At 46.1% G+C, this 17,937-nt stretch overlaps 1 protein-coding gene across 1 annotated transcript in view; it reads left to right on the top strand.

Moving 5' to 3' along the window:
* Positions 1–17,937, top strand: part of Ankdd1a (ankyrin repeat and death domain containing 1A) — a 33,603-nt gene that overhangs the window by 5,925 nt on the left and 9,741 nt on the right. The window contains 9 exon segments of the mRNA XM_071607416.1: positions 490–591; positions 593–619; positions 2,316–2,414; positions 8,140–8,244; positions 8,917–9,015; positions 11,792–11,890; positions 12,440–12,538; positions 12,667–12,765; positions 16,421–16,519. Of these exon segments, the coding sequence (XP_071463517.1) occupies positions 490–591; positions 593–619; positions 2,316–2,414; positions 8,140–8,244; positions 8,917–9,015; positions 11,792–11,890; positions 12,440–12,538; positions 12,667–12,765; positions 16,421–16,519 (828 nt within the window).

The following is a 17,937-nucleotide window of genomic DNA, read 5'->3' on the forward strand; positions in this document are numbered from 1 at the left end:
GGCCACAGCCCATGATGAACCTGCAGGGTAGTCTGAGAATGAGGTGGGCAGTTAGGCCCTTTCAGCCCTATTCTGAGGGAAGAACCCCAGGCACTCGGGATGGAGGCCTTGGGGATTTGGGGAATAATTCAAGTTCAACTAGCAGGAACAAAGGTCTAGCGGTGGGAATTTGTTTGGCATTTTTGAGGAAGCAGTGGTGTACATTGCCAGGCCACGCACAATCCTGTAGGCCCTAGAGTTAGGAGTCTGTCCCAAGAGCAGTGAGAAGCTGTGGAGACTTTTAGGTGGGGACAGAAGCACACAGTCATTGTGTCTCACTGTGTTTATTTTGCCTTCTGCTGTGTCAGGGACAGTGGGGCTAAAGTGGGGCTGGGTCCTCAGCCAGATGGTCACCAGAGCCAGCAAAAGGCCCTTTCAGCCTGCAGACCAGTTTTCCTGGTGGGGCAGGTGTGGAGGGCGACAGTGATAAGTTTCCTCTCCCTCCTGCAGGTGGGCAGGGTGGCTCTGCACTGGGCTGCGGGTGCAGGGCATGAGCAGGCCGTGCGGCTGCTCCTGGAACACAAGGCTGCTGTGGACGATGAGGACATGGTAGGGGTCCCTCTCGGAGGCGTGTCTGTGTGTGCTTGTCTGTCTCAGGCTAGGGCAGAGATCCCAGGATCTCTCTGGGTCTGTGTAAGCCAGTTGTAGTTGCTGAGATTGTCACTGATATGCAGGTGCTCAGTGGGGAGTCAGCTTCAGGGCCTAGTGAAACCACATCAATTCTATTTTTCCCTTGCACAGTGATAAAGAGCTCTCCATTGTCAAGGGCCTTTCAGTTCTAAGAGCCTTTCTCAGTCCCTTATGATACCATGAGGACAGGGAGAGCTGTGGGCTATAGAACAGATAATTGGGTGTTGGTAAAGGCCAATAAAAGTCATCAGGAAGAAGGTCTGTCATGGCAGGACACAGCCCTGCCCTGGCTAACACTTTAACCAATGACTCGCATAGAGACTAATGGTCTTACTGAGAAAATGAACAGCAAGCACCATTGTTGAGAAAAAGAAAGCACTGAAGGCTAACATCTGCAAAATTAGCTCTACAGGTTTGAGGATCCAGCTGAATCTGATAATGACATTTCCTAAGAATACATTTAAGGACCTAAATTTAAGGATGGGGGTGTAACTCAGTGGTAGTGCGCTGTGCAAAGCCCTGGGTTCAATCCCTCATATTGGTGGTGGTGGTGGAGCAGGTGTGAGGAGAGAGAATTAATATAAATTTAAATTTTCTAAAAAGATCATAAATTTGCCTGCAGAGATTTAGTTGTCCATGGAAACACTGTTTTTTGTTTTTGTTTTTTCAGTGCTAGAGAGCAAGCCCAGGGCCTTGTGCATGCTAGGCACGTACTCTACCACTGAATTACGTTCCCCAGCCCCCTTTTTTTTTTCTGAGACAGGTTCTTGCTAACTTGCTGAGGCTGGCCTTGAGCTTGCAGTCCTCCTGTCTCAGCCTCACAGGTAGTTGGGCATCTGGAAATACTTCTTTCCTTTCTGGCTTCTCTCTGGTCCCAGGTCCCACCATGAGGGGGACTTGATTACTAGCTGAGGTTGGGGTGTGGCAGCAATATCTCCCCTCCCCACAACCCTAGCCCCATTTCCAAGAGAAGCCCCAGAAGTGATGTGGTCAAGACTGTCCTCACCATGCAGGGCCCCTAACATGGCTGAGGTCCCTGGAGATGACCTTGGAGCACTCAGAAGTGGAGTTAAAGCAGCCCTCAAATGGGTGATCAACCTATTTCCAGCTGCTGAGAGGGACCACGGGGTGAAAGGGGCCAGAGTGCCAATTGCAGGGCAGGGCTAGGAGTGTCTGACAGCGGTGTCTGACCGTGTGTGGCTGTCTTGTGAGGCAGGTAGTGCTGCACACAAAGCCATCACCTGGGGGATGTTCTAGGAAGATTTCAACAGTGATTCTCAGGCTCAGTCCTGGGTGAGGTCTTCACCAGCCATCAGGTCAGACAATAAGGACAAAATCATATGCTTTTGATGACTCTGGATTATAATGAATATATTCTGAGGTTGGCTCCTTTCATATTTTTAAAAAATGGTTCTTCCTTATAGAACAATGATGAGAGTAGATGGTAGCTGTTTCATTTTTAGATTTGATCTAGCAAAATAATCCCCCAAAATTCCTGGTCTTTAAGTTCCTAAAGCTTGGTGCTCTCTGTAACTGAGTGGCACTTACAGTCCTTATGGTTGTATGGTTTGGCCACATAGATGCAGGGCCCCAGGTGGCATGGCCACGCCTCCTTATTCTCTTTACCTCTCTGTCCTTTCCCCCAGTTTGGGATGAACGCGCTTCTCCTGTCTGCCTGGTTTGGTCACTTGCGAATCCTCCAGATCCTGGTCAACTCTGGGGCCAAGATCCACTGTGAGAACAAGGTAAGACCCAGCCCACAGCCCCTGCCCTCTGAGGTTGGCTCCCCCTGACCCCAGACACACAGATCTGCTCTTAACTCTGTCCCTTCCTGCCTCTGCAGCTCCCAACTTGCCCCATTCTCTGAGAATCCCCCCCCCCCCCGCCCCCGTCAGAAGCTGTGCCGAGCTCATTCCAAGCTGGCTGCTTCCCCTGGGGCTTGGGAGAAAGGTCTGGAGGAGCTTCCAGTGTTTTCAGCAGCAGCAGCAACAGCAGGGAAAGTGACAGGCTTTTTCTTTGGTTCCCACACCTCTTACTACTTTGTAATGCTGGGACAATCCCCAGCCCTCTGGTTGGCCTCCTTATTTATAGGAGAGAAGTCAACAAACACCCCCGAGGGTAATTTAGGAGGATGAACAAAAAGGGAGGTGGGTTCACCTCCACCCTCCTCCCTTGTGCTCAGTGGTGGGATGGAAGGACCCCATTTACCAACCCCGGGACCTCGAGTGAGTTACTTTATCGGCCTGAGCCTCAGCTTTCCTCTTAGGAATGGGGATGCTCTCTCTCTCTCTCTCTCTTTTCTTTTTAATATTTATTTTTTAGCTTTAGGTGGACACAATATCTTTATTTTATTTTTATATGGTGCTGAAGATTGAACCCAGTGCCTCACACATGCCAGGCGAGTGCGCTATTACTTGAGCCACATCCCCAGCCCCCGGGGATGTTCTTACACCTTGGAACTGTAGGAGAAGCCAGCACAGCGCTGCATATGACATATAAGATTGGGTGCTGGCACCCTAGGGAACCCAGCAGCCCTCATGGCTCACTGGTGTGTGTGTGGTTTCAGGGAGGAGGGCCCCAGCAGGTCAGAGTGCGGGGAACCCTCCCCTGGCCTCTTACCTTTTAGAGTGCTGCTGGCCCTTCAGGAAATGCAAATATCTTCTTATTCCAAATGCCTTTGGCCAGGAATTCTCAAACATGGGTCCTTGGAGAGAATTCAGAGGACCTATAAAGTTGGATCCAAAAAAGTGCATATTTATTTTCATTAATGTCTACTTGAAAACCTAAAATTTCTTTCAATGAAAGAAAATGTAGTTGTTTTCATATTAATTAAAGTCTTTGCAGTTATATTAAAATACTCCTGGGCTGGGGCTGAGGCTCAGCAGTAGAACACTCCTCTCACATGTGTGAGGCCCTGAGTTTGATCCTCAGCACCCCATAAAGATGAATAAAATAAAGGTATTGTATCCATATACAACTAAAAAAAATATTTTAAAAAATACTCCTTACATTCATCATTACTTTAAAATTATGGTGGTAATCAGACTCTTTTTTTTTTAAGACAGAGAGAGAGAGAGAGAGAATTTTCAATATTTATTTTTAGTTTTAGGCGGACACAACATCTTTGTATGTGGTACTGAGGATCAAACCTGGGCCGCACGCATGCCAGGCGAGCGCGCTACCGCTTGAGCCACATCCCCAGCCCCAATCAGACTCTTTACTAATGGTATTGTTTAATGTATCAGTAAAGAAACAAATGTTACTAGATTGAAAACTGGTTCTTAATATTTTGATAACTATATTTCAGTGAAATTGGTTTTCTCTTATGACAGGCAGAATAATGCCCCCCTACAAAGATGTCCATATATTAATCCCTAAAACCTGTGAACCCCAGAGCCTAACACGACAAAAAGAATTTTGCAAATACGATTAAAGTAAAGACTTTGAGTTAGGGAGATTATCTTGGATTATCCACAGGGGTCTAATGCATTCACAGGGGTCCTTGTAGGGGAAGGAGGGAGGAAGCAGGGAGTCAGGGGAGGGTGTGATGAAGGAAGCTGAGATTTGGGTGATGCAGGTCATGACCCAAGGGATTTAGGTAGCCTGTAGGAGCTGGAAAGGGCCAGGAAACAGATTCTCCCCAGAACTTCCAGAGGAAATGTAGTCCTGCCAACCAATTTTAGACTTTTGATCTCAGAACTATAAGAAAATAAACTTGTGCTATTTTAATCCATTAAGTTTATAGTAATTTGTTATAGCAGCAATAGGAAACTAATACATCATTGTAAGCCTATGTATTTGATTAAAAATTTTTTCCCAAATGATTTATGTATTTAAGAAAACATTATGCTAAGAAAATTCATAGGCTTCACCAAGTGCCAAAAAGGGCCATGGCACATATGAAATCTGGCTCAGGCTATTGTCAGGATCTTGCTAGTGGCAGTGGGCACAACTGACAACTTCTGGGAAGGATATTCCTGGGTCACAGGATCGGAGCTGGAGTGTGGGAGTGGGGAGCCTCAGAAGAGCGCCCTGGGAAGATACCCACATTGGAGCTCAGAGTCCTCCTGTTTAGTCCTGCCTGCCTGGCCCAGCATGGCCTCAGAGGAGCTCAGTAGCCCTGGGGAGTCCAGTGGCTGTCCTGATAGATTTGCTGGAGTTGTAAATGGGAGCCTCAGTATTCTAGAATGGGGGGTGTCTTGGTGTATATGGAGGATGGGGTTCTGAGTAATGAGTTCTTCTAGTCAAGCAGATCCCCTCTATTTTATGTTCTGGTTTTGGCAACAAATCTATTTAAAACGTAATGTCTTAAAGCAATAAGGACTTCTTATTCTGAGGCTGGCTGGAAAGTTCTGGCTTTGCCTGGGCTCCCCCATGAGGTTGCAGGTAGCGGGCAGGTGGTTGAGGCTGGCTGGCTCTAGAGGATCTCACCCATGTGTCGGGGCCTCTGTAAGGAAGGTTGGGATGTTTAGAGTAGTGACCCAGTTTCTTTTCTTTTTTTTTTTAATTGGTTGTTCAAAACATTACAAAGCTCTTGACATATCATATTTCATACATTAGATTCAAGTGGGTTATGAACTCCCAATTTTACCCCAAATACAGATTGCAGAATCACATCGGTTACACATCCACATTTTTACATAATGCCCTATTAGTAACTGTTGTATTCTGCTACCTTTCCTATCCTCTACTATCCCCCCTCCCCTCCCCTCCCATCTTCTCTCTCTACCCCATCTACTGTAATTCATTTCTCTCCTTGTTTATTTTCCCATTCCCCTCACAACCTCTTATATGTAATTTTGTATAACAATGAGGGTCTCCCTCCATTACCATGCAATTTCCCTTTTCTCTCCCTTTCCCTCCCACCTCATGTCTCTGTTTAATGTTAATCTTTTCTTCCTGCTCTTCCTCCCTGCTCTGTTCTTAGTTGCTCTCATTATATCAAAGAAGACATTTGGTATTTGTTTTTTAGGGATTGGCTAGCTTCACTAAGCATAATCTGCTCTAGTGCCATCCATTTCCCTGCAAATTCCATGATTTTGTCATTTTTTAGTGCTGTGTAATACTCCATGGTGTATAAATGCCACATTTTTTTTTTATCCATTCATCTATTGAAGGGCATCTGGGTTGGTTCCACAGTCTAGCAATTGTGAATTGTGCTGTGACCCAGTTTCTCCAGGTGGTCACTGATCCTCACCTTGCCCAGCCTGGACTTCCTGTATGGCTGCCTTGGGGCAGAAAAATAGCAAGAGCAGAAGAGGCAAGGTCTCTTGAGACCAAGGCTGAAAAGCCACATGACATCACTTCTACCATTGTCTGTGGGCCAGAGCCCATCAGGACCAGCCTAGGTCCAAGGGAAGGAAAATACTGACTTGGATTCTTGATCTCTTGATGAGAAGGGTAGCACAATTCTACATTTTAAAGTAGTTTAGGATATATTAACATTTCACCTGCTTTTTATTAACATCCTATAATGCATTTAGTCATCTTACCTGTTTAGTGTCTTCCAATTTTGTGGCAACTTCTCAGCTTTTTTTTGCTTTCCATGACCTTGGCATATTTGTAGCAGTCAAGTGTTTTGTAGAATGCCTTTCAATTTGGGTTTATCTGATGTTTTCCTCATCATCAGTCTTCACTTATAAATTTGAGCTGAAGGCCACAGAGCAATGCCCTTCTCATCTTGTCTTACTAGGGGCTTTGTGATACCAACATTACTTATCACTAGGGATGTTGACCTTGATCCTCTGGTGAAGGCGGCATCTGGTAGGTTTCTCTACTGTAAAGTCAGCATTTTTCCCTTTTCATGCTCTATTGTTAGGATCTTTTTTGTGGTTTTAATTTGCATTCCAATAATGACTAATAATGTCAGGTAATTTTTCAAATGTAAATTTGCTATCTCCTTTCAAAATAATAAGAACACCAAGGTGGTGTTCTTATTATTTTGAAAGGACTGATCCAGTTTCTTATCCTTTATATGCCTTTTTTTTTTTTTTTTTAGTGGTGGAGATTAAGCCCAAGGCCTCCCTCAAGCTAAGCAAATGCTCTATCACTAACCTATGCCCCTAGCCCATTCCACCCACTTTATTTTTTGGTACCAGGGAACCCAGGGACACTTGAACCCAGGGACACTTAACCTATAAGCCACATCTCCAGCCCTTTTTATTTTTCATTTTAAGACAGGGTCTCTCTGAGTTGCTTAGGACCTTGCCAAGTTGCTGAGGCTGGCTTTGAACTCTAGATCCTCCTGCCTCAGCCTCCTGAGTCACTGGGATTACAAGTGTGTACCACTACGTCGGCCTTGTTTTTAAATTTGATTTTGAAGCAAAGTCTCCCTAAATTGCCCAGGCTGGCCTCGAATCTGAGATCCTCTTGCTGTAGCTGCCTACATAGATGGATTACAGGTGTGTGCCACAGGTATTTGCGTGCGTGTGAGAGAGAAATGAGATTTCTGTATTGCTCAGGCTGGTGTTGAACTCCTGGGCTCCAACAGTCCTCCCACCTTGTAAGTGTGGGGACTCAGCACTCAGGCACTTCCACAGCCAAATTATTTTTAATTGGATTGTTTAATTCCTCACTGGTGAATTTTTAGAGTTCTTTATGTGTTTTGGATACATTTCAAAGTAAATTCAACGCACTTCCCTCTAAGTACTTCAGCAAGCATATCATTGGAATTCAGTTTCTTTATATACAGTGAAATACACAAATAAAAAAGTATACTCACTGAGTTTTGACGCCATCAAGATGTAGACGATTGTTCTGTTGATTTTTATGACCCATTGATGGACTGCAATCTACTATTTGATAAGCAATGTTCCAAATAATCTGGCTTTGGTACAGGCAGGGGTAGGAGCTCTAGGTCATAAGCATAGAATTTGCAATCTCTCTCATTTAAATATTGCTTTTGAACTCAAGAGACCTTCCTGCCTCTTCCCTCCCCCTAACCAGGCCACTTCCTCTAGTTCCTGCACACCAGAGGTCAACTCCTAGTGACCTGAATACAGGGAGCCCTTAGTCACTTGCTTCTTCATTTGTAACTCTATGAAGGGAGACAAAGGCCTAGATCATTCTCAACTATTCTGTGGGGGATGTTTTGGGAACGGTGAGTGCTGTATGACCTCACCTTACATTTAAAAATCATTTTTCAGTTATAAAATACTTTTCCTGTAGGCAATGCCAAGTAGTCCTCTAACCCGATCATCCTAATTGACTTGTGCACAAATGGAGGCTCAGAGAGATAGAAGCAACGGGCCCAAGACCACAGAGCTGATGGGTGTGATGCTGGAGTTTGACCTCTGGCATCCTTATTCCTACCCGCCCAGCTGAGGCTGAGTGGCTGCCCCAGTGGGCAGCCTGGGGCCATTCCTGATTTACCATGTGGCTTCCATGGGAAAGCTGGGTTCTGGGAGACAGGCAGGCATGCCAAAGGCCTCCCTTTTCAGACTGCAGGGCCCACCCTGGGCTTGTTTCCAGGATGGCCTGACTCTGCTGCACTGCGCAGCCCAAAAAGGCCATGTGCCTGTGCTGGCGTTCATAATGGAGGACCTAGAGGATGTAGCCCTGGACCACGTGGACAAGGTGAGAATGGCAAGGCCACTCCTCCCTCCCATGGGCTGGGGCTCCTGGAGCCACTTGTGCCCTAGAGGCTTACTGCACTCTGGAGTGCATCCTTTGATCTGTGGGTGACTGTGTCCCACCTGGAGTACTGGTCTGGGGGAGACCTCAGGGCACAAATGGGTGGGATAGAAGCAGAACATGAGCAGTTGCCTCAGAAAGGCCCTGGCAAGGACTCGACAGGGCACAGAAGGGAGCCTTGCTGCTGTGTCCTGGAGAGGGTGGCATTGAAGGAGTTGGATTTGGGTTAAGATTGGAAGGCATGGGGAGCCCCAGAGTTCAGATGGACTGGAATTTTGGGAAGGAAGGTGGGTTGGGGTGAGATGGGAGGGATGGGGAACCCCTTGTGGAGATATCCACCCCAGTCTTAGGAATCTGTTCTTCATTTAGTAGGCAGCAGGGAGCCACCAAAGGATTGCAGTGGGAGACCCTCCCCCCAAGTGGCCCTTGTTGGGAAGTGAGGTCCAGGCTTTTCCATGCAGGATGTGTGGGGCAAGGGGCAGTAAGGGGGAGAACATCTGGACAGGAGAGGCCACTGCAAGCCCAGAGAGGTCGGGAAACAAAGGCCAGTGGGCAGAATGGGCATGCCCACTGACAGGGTGAGGAAGGTCACTCTCTCTCTCTTGTCCTGGCCAGCTGGGAAGGACGGCGTTTCACAGGGCTGCTGAGCACGGGCAGCTGGATGCTCTGGACTTCCTCGTGGGCTCTGGCTGTGACCACAGTGTCAAAGACAAGGTACTGTGACTGTGAAGTCTGGGCTTTGACCAGGATGCAAAACCTCCTGCTACCTTCCTGACTCTGGCACCTCACCTATGTCGTCATTGTTCTCCTCCTCCTCCTCCTCCTCCTCCTCCTCCTCCTCCTCCTCCTCCTCCTCCTCTTCCTCTTCTTCTGGTACTGGGGATTGAACAGGGATACTCAACCACTGAGCCTCATCCCCAGCCCTATTTTGTATTTCATACAGAGACAGGGTCTCACTGAGTTGCTTAACATCTCACATTTGCTGAGGCTATCTTTGAACTCGCCGTCCTCCTGCCTTAGCCTCCTGAGCCACTGGGATTACAGGCGTGTGCCACCGTGCCCCGCTTCCTGTGCCTACTTCTGACTCCAGCTGTGCTGGGGGGCAGTATCCAGAGACAGATCAGATTGTGTCTGATGTTCACCCAGCAGGCACTTCAGTGCACATACTGTGGGTCCACCCTGTGCTATGGGCTGGGCCACAAATATGGCCAACATGCAGTTTCTTATTGGAGGAAATCCATACCATAGTCCTAGGAAGGGGCTGTTATTCTGTCAGGGAATCAGAACAGCAAATCTGATTGGTTGGTGGTGCTGTCTGGAGGGTGTTGAGCAGGATTGTTATTCCAGGGTGTCTACTGTTGGGATGTGGGGAGGAGATGGGGGGTGGTAGCCATGCATCTGCATTTATGCTCTGCCATGGTTGTGGCAACATAGAATGGGAGCAGTTCACTCAGGGTGCAGAGCTTACCAGCAGGATTTCACCAAGCTGAGAAGGGGAGACTACCCTGAAAATGACTCATATCGGTGGACCATAGTGAGTCATTGGGCAAAATTCTAAACGATGCTTTCAACAAAGGGAGGAGCTCCATTATTAATCTTCTGATTAATAATACATGGGTACTCTGATTGGTGTGCTTGGCCAGGATTTAAGGGAGTTCTGTTTGTAAGTAGCGACAGGGAGCTCACAGACAAACACACCACAGGATCTTGGCATTGGAAGGGGTCTTCATTAAGGGTCAGTGCAGCTTTCTTGCTTTTACAGCTGTGGAACCTGAGGCCCAGAGGGGGAGATGCCTTAGCCAAGGTCCCACAGCAAGATAAAGGTAGTGTGGGCTTTGAAAACAGCATCTTGATATACCCTATGTTCCTCTCACTCACCAGGCTGCCTCCTAAGGCATCAAACCCTTGGAGTCTGCCCTGGACCTGTCCACGTTTAGTTTTTGAGGATAAGAGACTCAGATTACACTGGTTTCCTTTATTCTGAAAAGACAGGCTGAGCAGGTCCTGCTCTGTGGCAGGAACTGGGAACACAGAGGGATAAAGGAAAGGACAGCCCCCTGCAGGACAGGCTCACCTTGGAGGCAAAACCTCAGGGCCCCAGGAAAACAGAAGCATCAAACTCAGAGGAGAAAAATCTACTGAGGGCTGGGGTTGTGGCTCAGTGGTAGAGAGCTTGCCTAGCATGTGTGAGGCACTGGATCCTCAGCGCCACATAAAAATAAATTTAAAGATATTATGTCCATCTACAAATTAAAAATTAAAAAAAAAAAATCTAGCTATGGCGAATGCATCCAGAATCAGAAATTCTAGAAAGCAGCTTCTAGAATTGCATACCCCTGTTAAGTTTCGGTTTTTCAGATTAGAAGTGTTTTTATTTTAAATCTTATTTGGGGAGGGGTGCTTTTCAAAGTTTAGGACCCTGTGGTCTGCTGAGGAGAATGGATCTCAGAGTCAAGGATAGCACAGATCATCCACACCTGCTGAAGTGAGGGCCCAGAGGTGCTGCAGGCCACTTGGAGTGGCCAGATGTTGCTGATGAGGCCACACAGAGGCAAAGAGGCTGGGCATCCCCCAGGTGGGGGAAGAGGGCATCCGGCCCAAGGCTAAGGCCACCTTCTGCCCAGCTCCTGCCCCAGTCCCCTGCCCTGCCCCAGGAAAGTGGAAAAACTCCCTGTGAGGCAGTCCCTGAATGTACTTGTAGCTTTGGAGAGCAGAACGTGGGTGTTTATAATCCAGAAGGAAGAAGAAAGCCCCACAATCATCTCTGCACCCTGCTAATTGGGGGTATATGTGGGCCCCTCGTGGTTTACCTGCTTCCTATGTGTCTCTGAACACAGGCTTGGATACCTGGGGCGAATGGCTTTAGGTGGGTATGGGTGAAGTAGGGTTGATTTTAATTAATTAATTAATTAATTAATTAATTATATCATACTGGGGATTGAGCCCAGGGGTGCTCTACTACTGAGCTATATCCCTAACCTTTTAAATTTTTATTTATTTTATCTTTGGTATCAGGAATTGAACCCAGGGATGCTACTAAACCAAATCCCCAACCCTTTTTTTTTTTTTTTTAATGTTTTATTTTGAGACAGGGTCTCACCAACTTGTTTTGGGCCTTGCTAAGTTGCTGAGGCTGACTTTGAACTTGCAATCCTCCTTCCTTAAGCTCCCAAGTAGCTGGAATTATAGGTGTGCACCACTATGCTCAACTTATTTTGAAAGCAGTGTGTCTGCCTTGAAGTGTAAGGATTTGCCCTTGAAGGTGCCCTGGTTGTAGTTTTTGACACATTTCTTGGGAACAGTGTGGCATTGGTCCAGAGTATAGGCTGTACTTTGTCACATACTTGTCCTGTGATCCTGGACATGTCAATTCTGGGCCTTAGCTAACATGTCTGTAAAATGAGGGGCAGTGCTGCTGGGATCCTGTGAGTCTCTGTGTGCCTCCAGGGCTCCATGTCTGCTGGACTCTCCGGTGCTCTTCTCCCTACAGGAGGGGAACACAGCCCTTCACCTGGCTGCTAGCCAGGGCCACGTGGCTGTGTTGCAGCGCCTTGTGGACATCGGGCTGGACCTGGAGGAGCAGAATGTGGTGAGTCACCACCTGGGGGATGCAGAGATGTGGGATACTCACTGGCTTCCTACCTTTGAGGAACCCCAGCCTGTAGAGCAGGCTATTTCCTCCTGGTTGAGGTCCTGAAGCCTGAAAGCTGAGCGTAGGTTCTCAGAAAAACGCCAATTATGAAAAGATAAACCGCATCCAGAATCCAGGCTGGGTGGAAGCAAGGCATGATGGGCTACCATGACTTCCTTGTGTGTTCCACAGGGGGGACGTTGGCTAGGATGGTCAGGGAGGACTTCCTGGCTTGAGTGGGAGGAAATAGACGAAGCTGGGGCTGCGATGGCTTGAAGGGTGAGAGAACCTGAAGAGAGATGTGGAGCAGAGAACTGAGGTGCCCCGTCCATGCTTCACACAGTGAGAATATCAGATGCAGGCTCAGATGCCACAAATGACCAAGACCCTCGTCCTCAGTAGTGGGTGGTGGAGCACCCATGGGGCCTAGGAGCCATGGCACAGGGTTGTCACCTTGGGGTCTGGCCTCAGCCTCCCCACCATCCTCACCCACCTTGTGTGTTTCAGGAAGGTCTGACGGCTCTGCATGCGGCTGCTGAAGGAGTGCACCCTGACTGTGTGCAGCTGCTCCTCAGGGCCGGGAGCGACGTGAACGCCCTCACCCAGGTAGTCAGGTCTCCTGATGTCTGCCCTCAGCCCCCGCAGGTTGTGAGATGCAGATGGATCCCAGAGTGCTGTGTCAACCCCGCGTTGGGAGGACCTGTGACACTGCACTGATGCCTCCTTCCCTCTAGAAAAGGCTGAGCTGCCTCCACTACGCAGCTCTTGGTGGCTCTGAGGACATGTGCCGGGCCCTCATTCATGCAGGAGGCTGCACCAATGTGGCTGATCATGTAAGTGTGGGGGCCTCAACTGAAGGAGTCCCCATTGCAAAGTCTCCCATGACCACACTGATGAAGCACAGCAGGGAGAAAGGGGCACTTCAGCCATTGAGGGTGGTCGGTGCTGGGACCAGGGGAGCTGGCAGCACTTAGGAAAGTCAAATAATGTTCTATCTGGAACGGGACTGAAATCAAGCTTGCACTTTGTCCCAGCTGAATTGTCTGCTCCTCTTTTCTGCTCATTTATGCACTGAGTCTTTCTTTCCCCTGGTCTTCGGGGTGGAACTCAGGGGTGCTCTAACACTGAGCTGCATCCCCACCACTTTTTATTTTTAATTTTCAAACCCACTTCCGAAATAACAGCATTTTCTTTCTTTTTTCTTTTGGTACCAGGGATTGAATTCAGGGTGCTTAACCACTGAGCTACATCCCCAGTTCTTTTTAAATATTTTATTTAGAGACAGCGTCTCGCTGAATTGCATAGGGCCTTGCTAAGTTGCTGAGGCTGGCTTTGAACTTGGAACCCTCCTGCCTCAACCTCCCCAGTTGCTGGGATCACAGGCATGTGCTACTGCACCTGACCCAAGATAATAGCATTTTCCATTCAGGAGGGCAGAGCCTTCATGTCCTAATCACCTCTTGAAGGTCCCACCTCCCAACACTGTTGCACTGGGGATTAAGTTTCCAACACGTGGACTCTGGGGGCCACATTCAAACCACAGCATGTAAGGAATACAATTCAGCAATGCAAAGGAAGAAACTATTGACATGTGCAACAACTTGGATAGATCTCAAGGGAATTATGTTGGGTGAAAAAAGCCAGTCTCAAAGTTTATGTCTGTCTGATTCTACTTTTACAACTTTGTTTCTTTCTTTTTTTTTTTTTTGGTGTATGCGCTACTGGTGATTGAACCCTGGGACATTCTACCACTGAGCTACATCCCCAGTCTTTCTTTCTTTCTTCTTTTCTTTTCTTTCTTTTTCATGAAGTTGCTAGGGTCTCACTAAGTTGCTGAAGCTGGCCTTGAACTTCTGATCCTCCTGCCTTGGCCTCCTGATTTGCTGGGGCTACAGGTGTATATCACCATGCCCAGCCCACGTATTTAACATTCTTGAAATGAAAACAATAGAAATAAACAGATTTTGTTGCTGGGGGTTAGGGATAGGGGTGAGGTAGAGGAGGGAGAAGGGTCATACAAGGACAACATAAGGGCTCCTTGTGATGAACTGTTCTGTGTCTTGACTGTGTGGCAGATATAGAAACCTACACAGGTGATAAAATTGCATGGAAGTAAACACACAAAAAACGCAGGTGAAACTGGAGCAGTCTAAATATCAGTGGATTTTCTGATCTTGTCAATACCCTCCTTGGGATATTAACAATAGCATTGGGGAAACTGACTACAGCACACACCAGATATCTCTGTATTGTTTTCTAATTACATATGAATCTACTTTCAAACTTTAAATTTGAATTAGAAAAGGTTTTGCTTGTATATATACTTAAAAAATCTCTGGAATTAGTCAGATAAAAGCAGTAATTAGAGCTGGGCATGGTGGTACATGCCTGTAACCCCAGCCACTTGGAAGGCTGAGGAAGAAGGACCGTGAGATCAAAGCCAGCTTCAGCAACTTAGCAAGGCCCTGTCTCAAAATAAAAAATAAAGAGGGCTGGGGATGAGGCTCAGAGGTTAAGCACCCCTGGGTTCAATCCCCAGTAGTGCCCCCTGCTTGAGAAAAGCAGTAACTGATTATCAGTGGGGTTGGTGGGTAGGGAGGATGGGGCAGAAGGGTGATGGGTTGGGAAGACCTTTTGTCCTTTTTGGTACTTTTGGATTTTATTGACAAAATGTAAAATAGTGAAAAAGCTGAACGTATTTTCGTACCATTCTCCTTCCCCACCACATGGCTCAGACCTGTTTCCTGGAAGACCAAGGCATATCCAGCATATTTTGTTTTGGTATCTCTAGCCTGCCACCTCCCGGGAAGCCACCATGATGGCTCCTGCCTTTGGGCCACTGTCCGGTCTGGGCTCATCCCCTCTCACAGGCCTTCTTTTGGCCTGATTTTGATACCACATTCATCTGGCAAATGATTTCAGGAGACGGTTGAAGTTTCAGAGTAATTTTACCTGGATTTTAAAACTTTCTTTTCATGGCACTTGACATTCGGGGTTTGGGATTACATTAAACCTGGAAATAATGACACAGTGGTCATCTTTATAATATTTAACTTTTTCACTTGGAACATGATGTCTTACTATTTCTTTATGTCCTTCACATCCTTCAGTGATTTTATGTAACTTCTGGTTTACATGAGTCTTAATCATTTCCAGTTATACCCTTCATAGACATTTCATATTGTTTGCCCATCATTGTGAACAGGGTAGCTTTTTAAATTTGTGTCATTTCTTGTGGGCTTTAATATAGAAATGCTATTCACTTGGATATTCTTCTCTTCTATATTATTATTATTTGGGGGGGTACTTGGGATGGAACCCAGGGGTGTTTAACCACTGAGCCATGTCCTCAGTCCTTTAGAGAGAGGGCCTCACTGAGTTGCTTAGAGCCTCATTAAGTTGCTGAGGCTGGCTTTGAACTTGTAATCCTCCTGCCTCAGTCTCCCAAGCCGCTGGGATTACAGGTATGTGCCACTGCTCCTGGCTTCTAGATGACTTTTTAAAATTAATTCTACTAGGGCAGAGTAGGGGCAACTATCTTAACCTGTCTAGATAGATAATCACCTTGTTTATTACAAATGATAGTATTGTGAAAATCTTGTTTTCTAATACTGAAAAAAACCTTCCCCTGACCTTGGCCTAAACTGGTAATGACAATAGTGGGCATTCTGTGAAATATATATATTTATATGTTCTATAACCCTTTTATACTGAACAGGTGAACATAAATTTCCACAATAAGTATAGATCTATACCATCATCTTCACTGGCTTCAAGCTCTTCCACAATATGTGTGTTACTCCATTGCCTAGAGAGGGGGATGCTGGGGAAGTGTCTCCATTGTGTTATTTAGTCAGGGGACTAAAGGGGACCCCTGGGGATGATATTCCCCAGCCTCAAAAGAGGTCTTGGATGAGCACTGGGCTTGGAATTAAGTCTCTTTTTTTGTTCCTGTCTGATTCTTTTATTCATTCATTTCATACATAAACAGTTATCAGGCACTTGCCTACATGCTGGCCCGTGCTGTGTGTTCTTGGGAAAGCTGCTTAAGTTTTCTGAAGCTCAGTGTTTCCATTTGAAGGTGAAGAACTATTAAGAATGTGTGCTTCCGAGACATGTGGATTAATAGAGAATCTGAAGGTGGTGTTGCCAGAAGAGGCCTTAGCAAAGATCACTTACCAGATGAAGATAGCAGAGGACAGGAAATGGCTTGTCCAGTGTCACCCAGTGAGCACACCTCCAAGATGGCATAGTAGTCTCAATCTTGGATGTGCAGACCCTCACTCACTTTGAGGACCAGTATTACAGATGGCTTCAGGAATTCAGGTGGTCTGTGACTGCCTCAGACCACCAATGTAGTTTAAGATGCCAAAAGGGCCAAACCCAGAAGCACTCTACCCCTCCCTGCTCCTGACTCCCAGCCCCAACCTGCAGCCGGGCAGGTCCTGGGAGGGACACGTCCATTGATCCGTGGGTCTCCTCCCACAGCAGGGTACTTCTCCTGTGCACCTGGCTGTGAGGCACAACTTCCCTGCCCTGGTCCAGCTCCTCATCGAGGCCCGCAGTAACCTGGATGCCATCGACAACGTAAGTGTCTACAGAAACCATCCAGGCCCAGGGAGCCTCTGGGTGCTCTCTAAGGCTGGCAGGGCTGGGCCATGACTCCCAGAGTGGTCCGGAGTAAAGAAATTTGCTTTTTAGCTTTTATTTCTATTTTATTTTATTTTCCCATAATTTTTATTGGTACATTATAATTATATGTAATGATAACCTTAGTTGTTACTCTTTTTAGCTTTTAAAAATGTTGTTTGATGCTGAGTTGTGGTGGCACACGCCTGTAATCTCAGCAATCTGGGAGTCTCAGGCAGAAGGATCACAAGTTTGAGGCCAGCCTCAACAACTTAGAGAGGCCCTAAACAACTTAGCAAGACCCTGTCTCAAAATAAGAAAATAAAAAGGGAATATATATTGCTCAGTGATAAAGTGCCCCTGGATTAAATTCCCAGTACCATTTTTTTTAAATGTTGTTTGAATATCTGTTAAAAGCATATCATTTTATTAACCATTTCTCTATTTTGAACATTTTGGATGTTTTCCAGTTTTTATTATGAGATAGATTTTATATATATATATATATATATATATATATATATATATATATACACACACACACACACACATGCATATAATATGTATATGTTATATATGTAGTACATATAATATTATCTATTATATAAGATACATAATATTGTATATAATATTAGGTATTATATATATGTGTGTACACACACACACACACACATACACACAATGCTGCAGTAAACATCTCATATTCTACTTTCATTGATTTCTTTTCCCTAGAGAAAATTCTCAGGGGATGGGTGAAGGGGGCATTCTTATATAACAAGAGTCCTGAGTCCTGAAGTTATGATCTATAAGGAGCCCTTTTAAATCCCTGTCCCCACAACCACCCCCACAATCATATCACAGTCAGTGCCAGCCCACACAACCACTGGAGAATGGGAAGCAGTTTGGCAGACTATGTCATATACCTTTGCAAAGATCTGCATTTTCCCTTTAGGGAATGGAGCCTCAAGAAATATATTAAAAGTTCATGCACAGAGACTTTTATTGTAAGGATAGGGATGTACCTCAGCGTGTGCAAGGAAGGCCTCGGGCTTGATCTCTGCACACACACACACCCCTGCTCCAAAATCAACCTAAAACATTATTCACTATTAATTCTCAATTTTAAAATGACCCAAATATTTAATAATAGAGAAGTGATTAGGTAAATTATGGTACAGGCATAAATAGGCCATTACAGAGTTTAGTAAAAATGGTATTTATCAAAGTTTATAATACATGGCAAGCATTATGGTAGGTGGAGAAATAAGATTGAGAGTGTATGTACAAGATGATCTCAAATATGTAAAAGGACTAGAAATTCACCAGGCTCATTATGGAGTGTTATGTTAATGATTAAACCCAGCTCACCCCCACCC

Source organism: Marmota flaviventris, chromosome 2, assembly GCF_047511675.1.
Source record: "Marmota flaviventris isolate mMarFla1 chromosome 2, mMarFla1.hap1, whole genome shotgun sequence".
In the NCBI taxonomy this organism is placed as follows: Eukaryota; Metazoa; Chordata; class Mammalia; order Rodentia; family Sciuridae; genus Marmota; species Marmota flaviventris.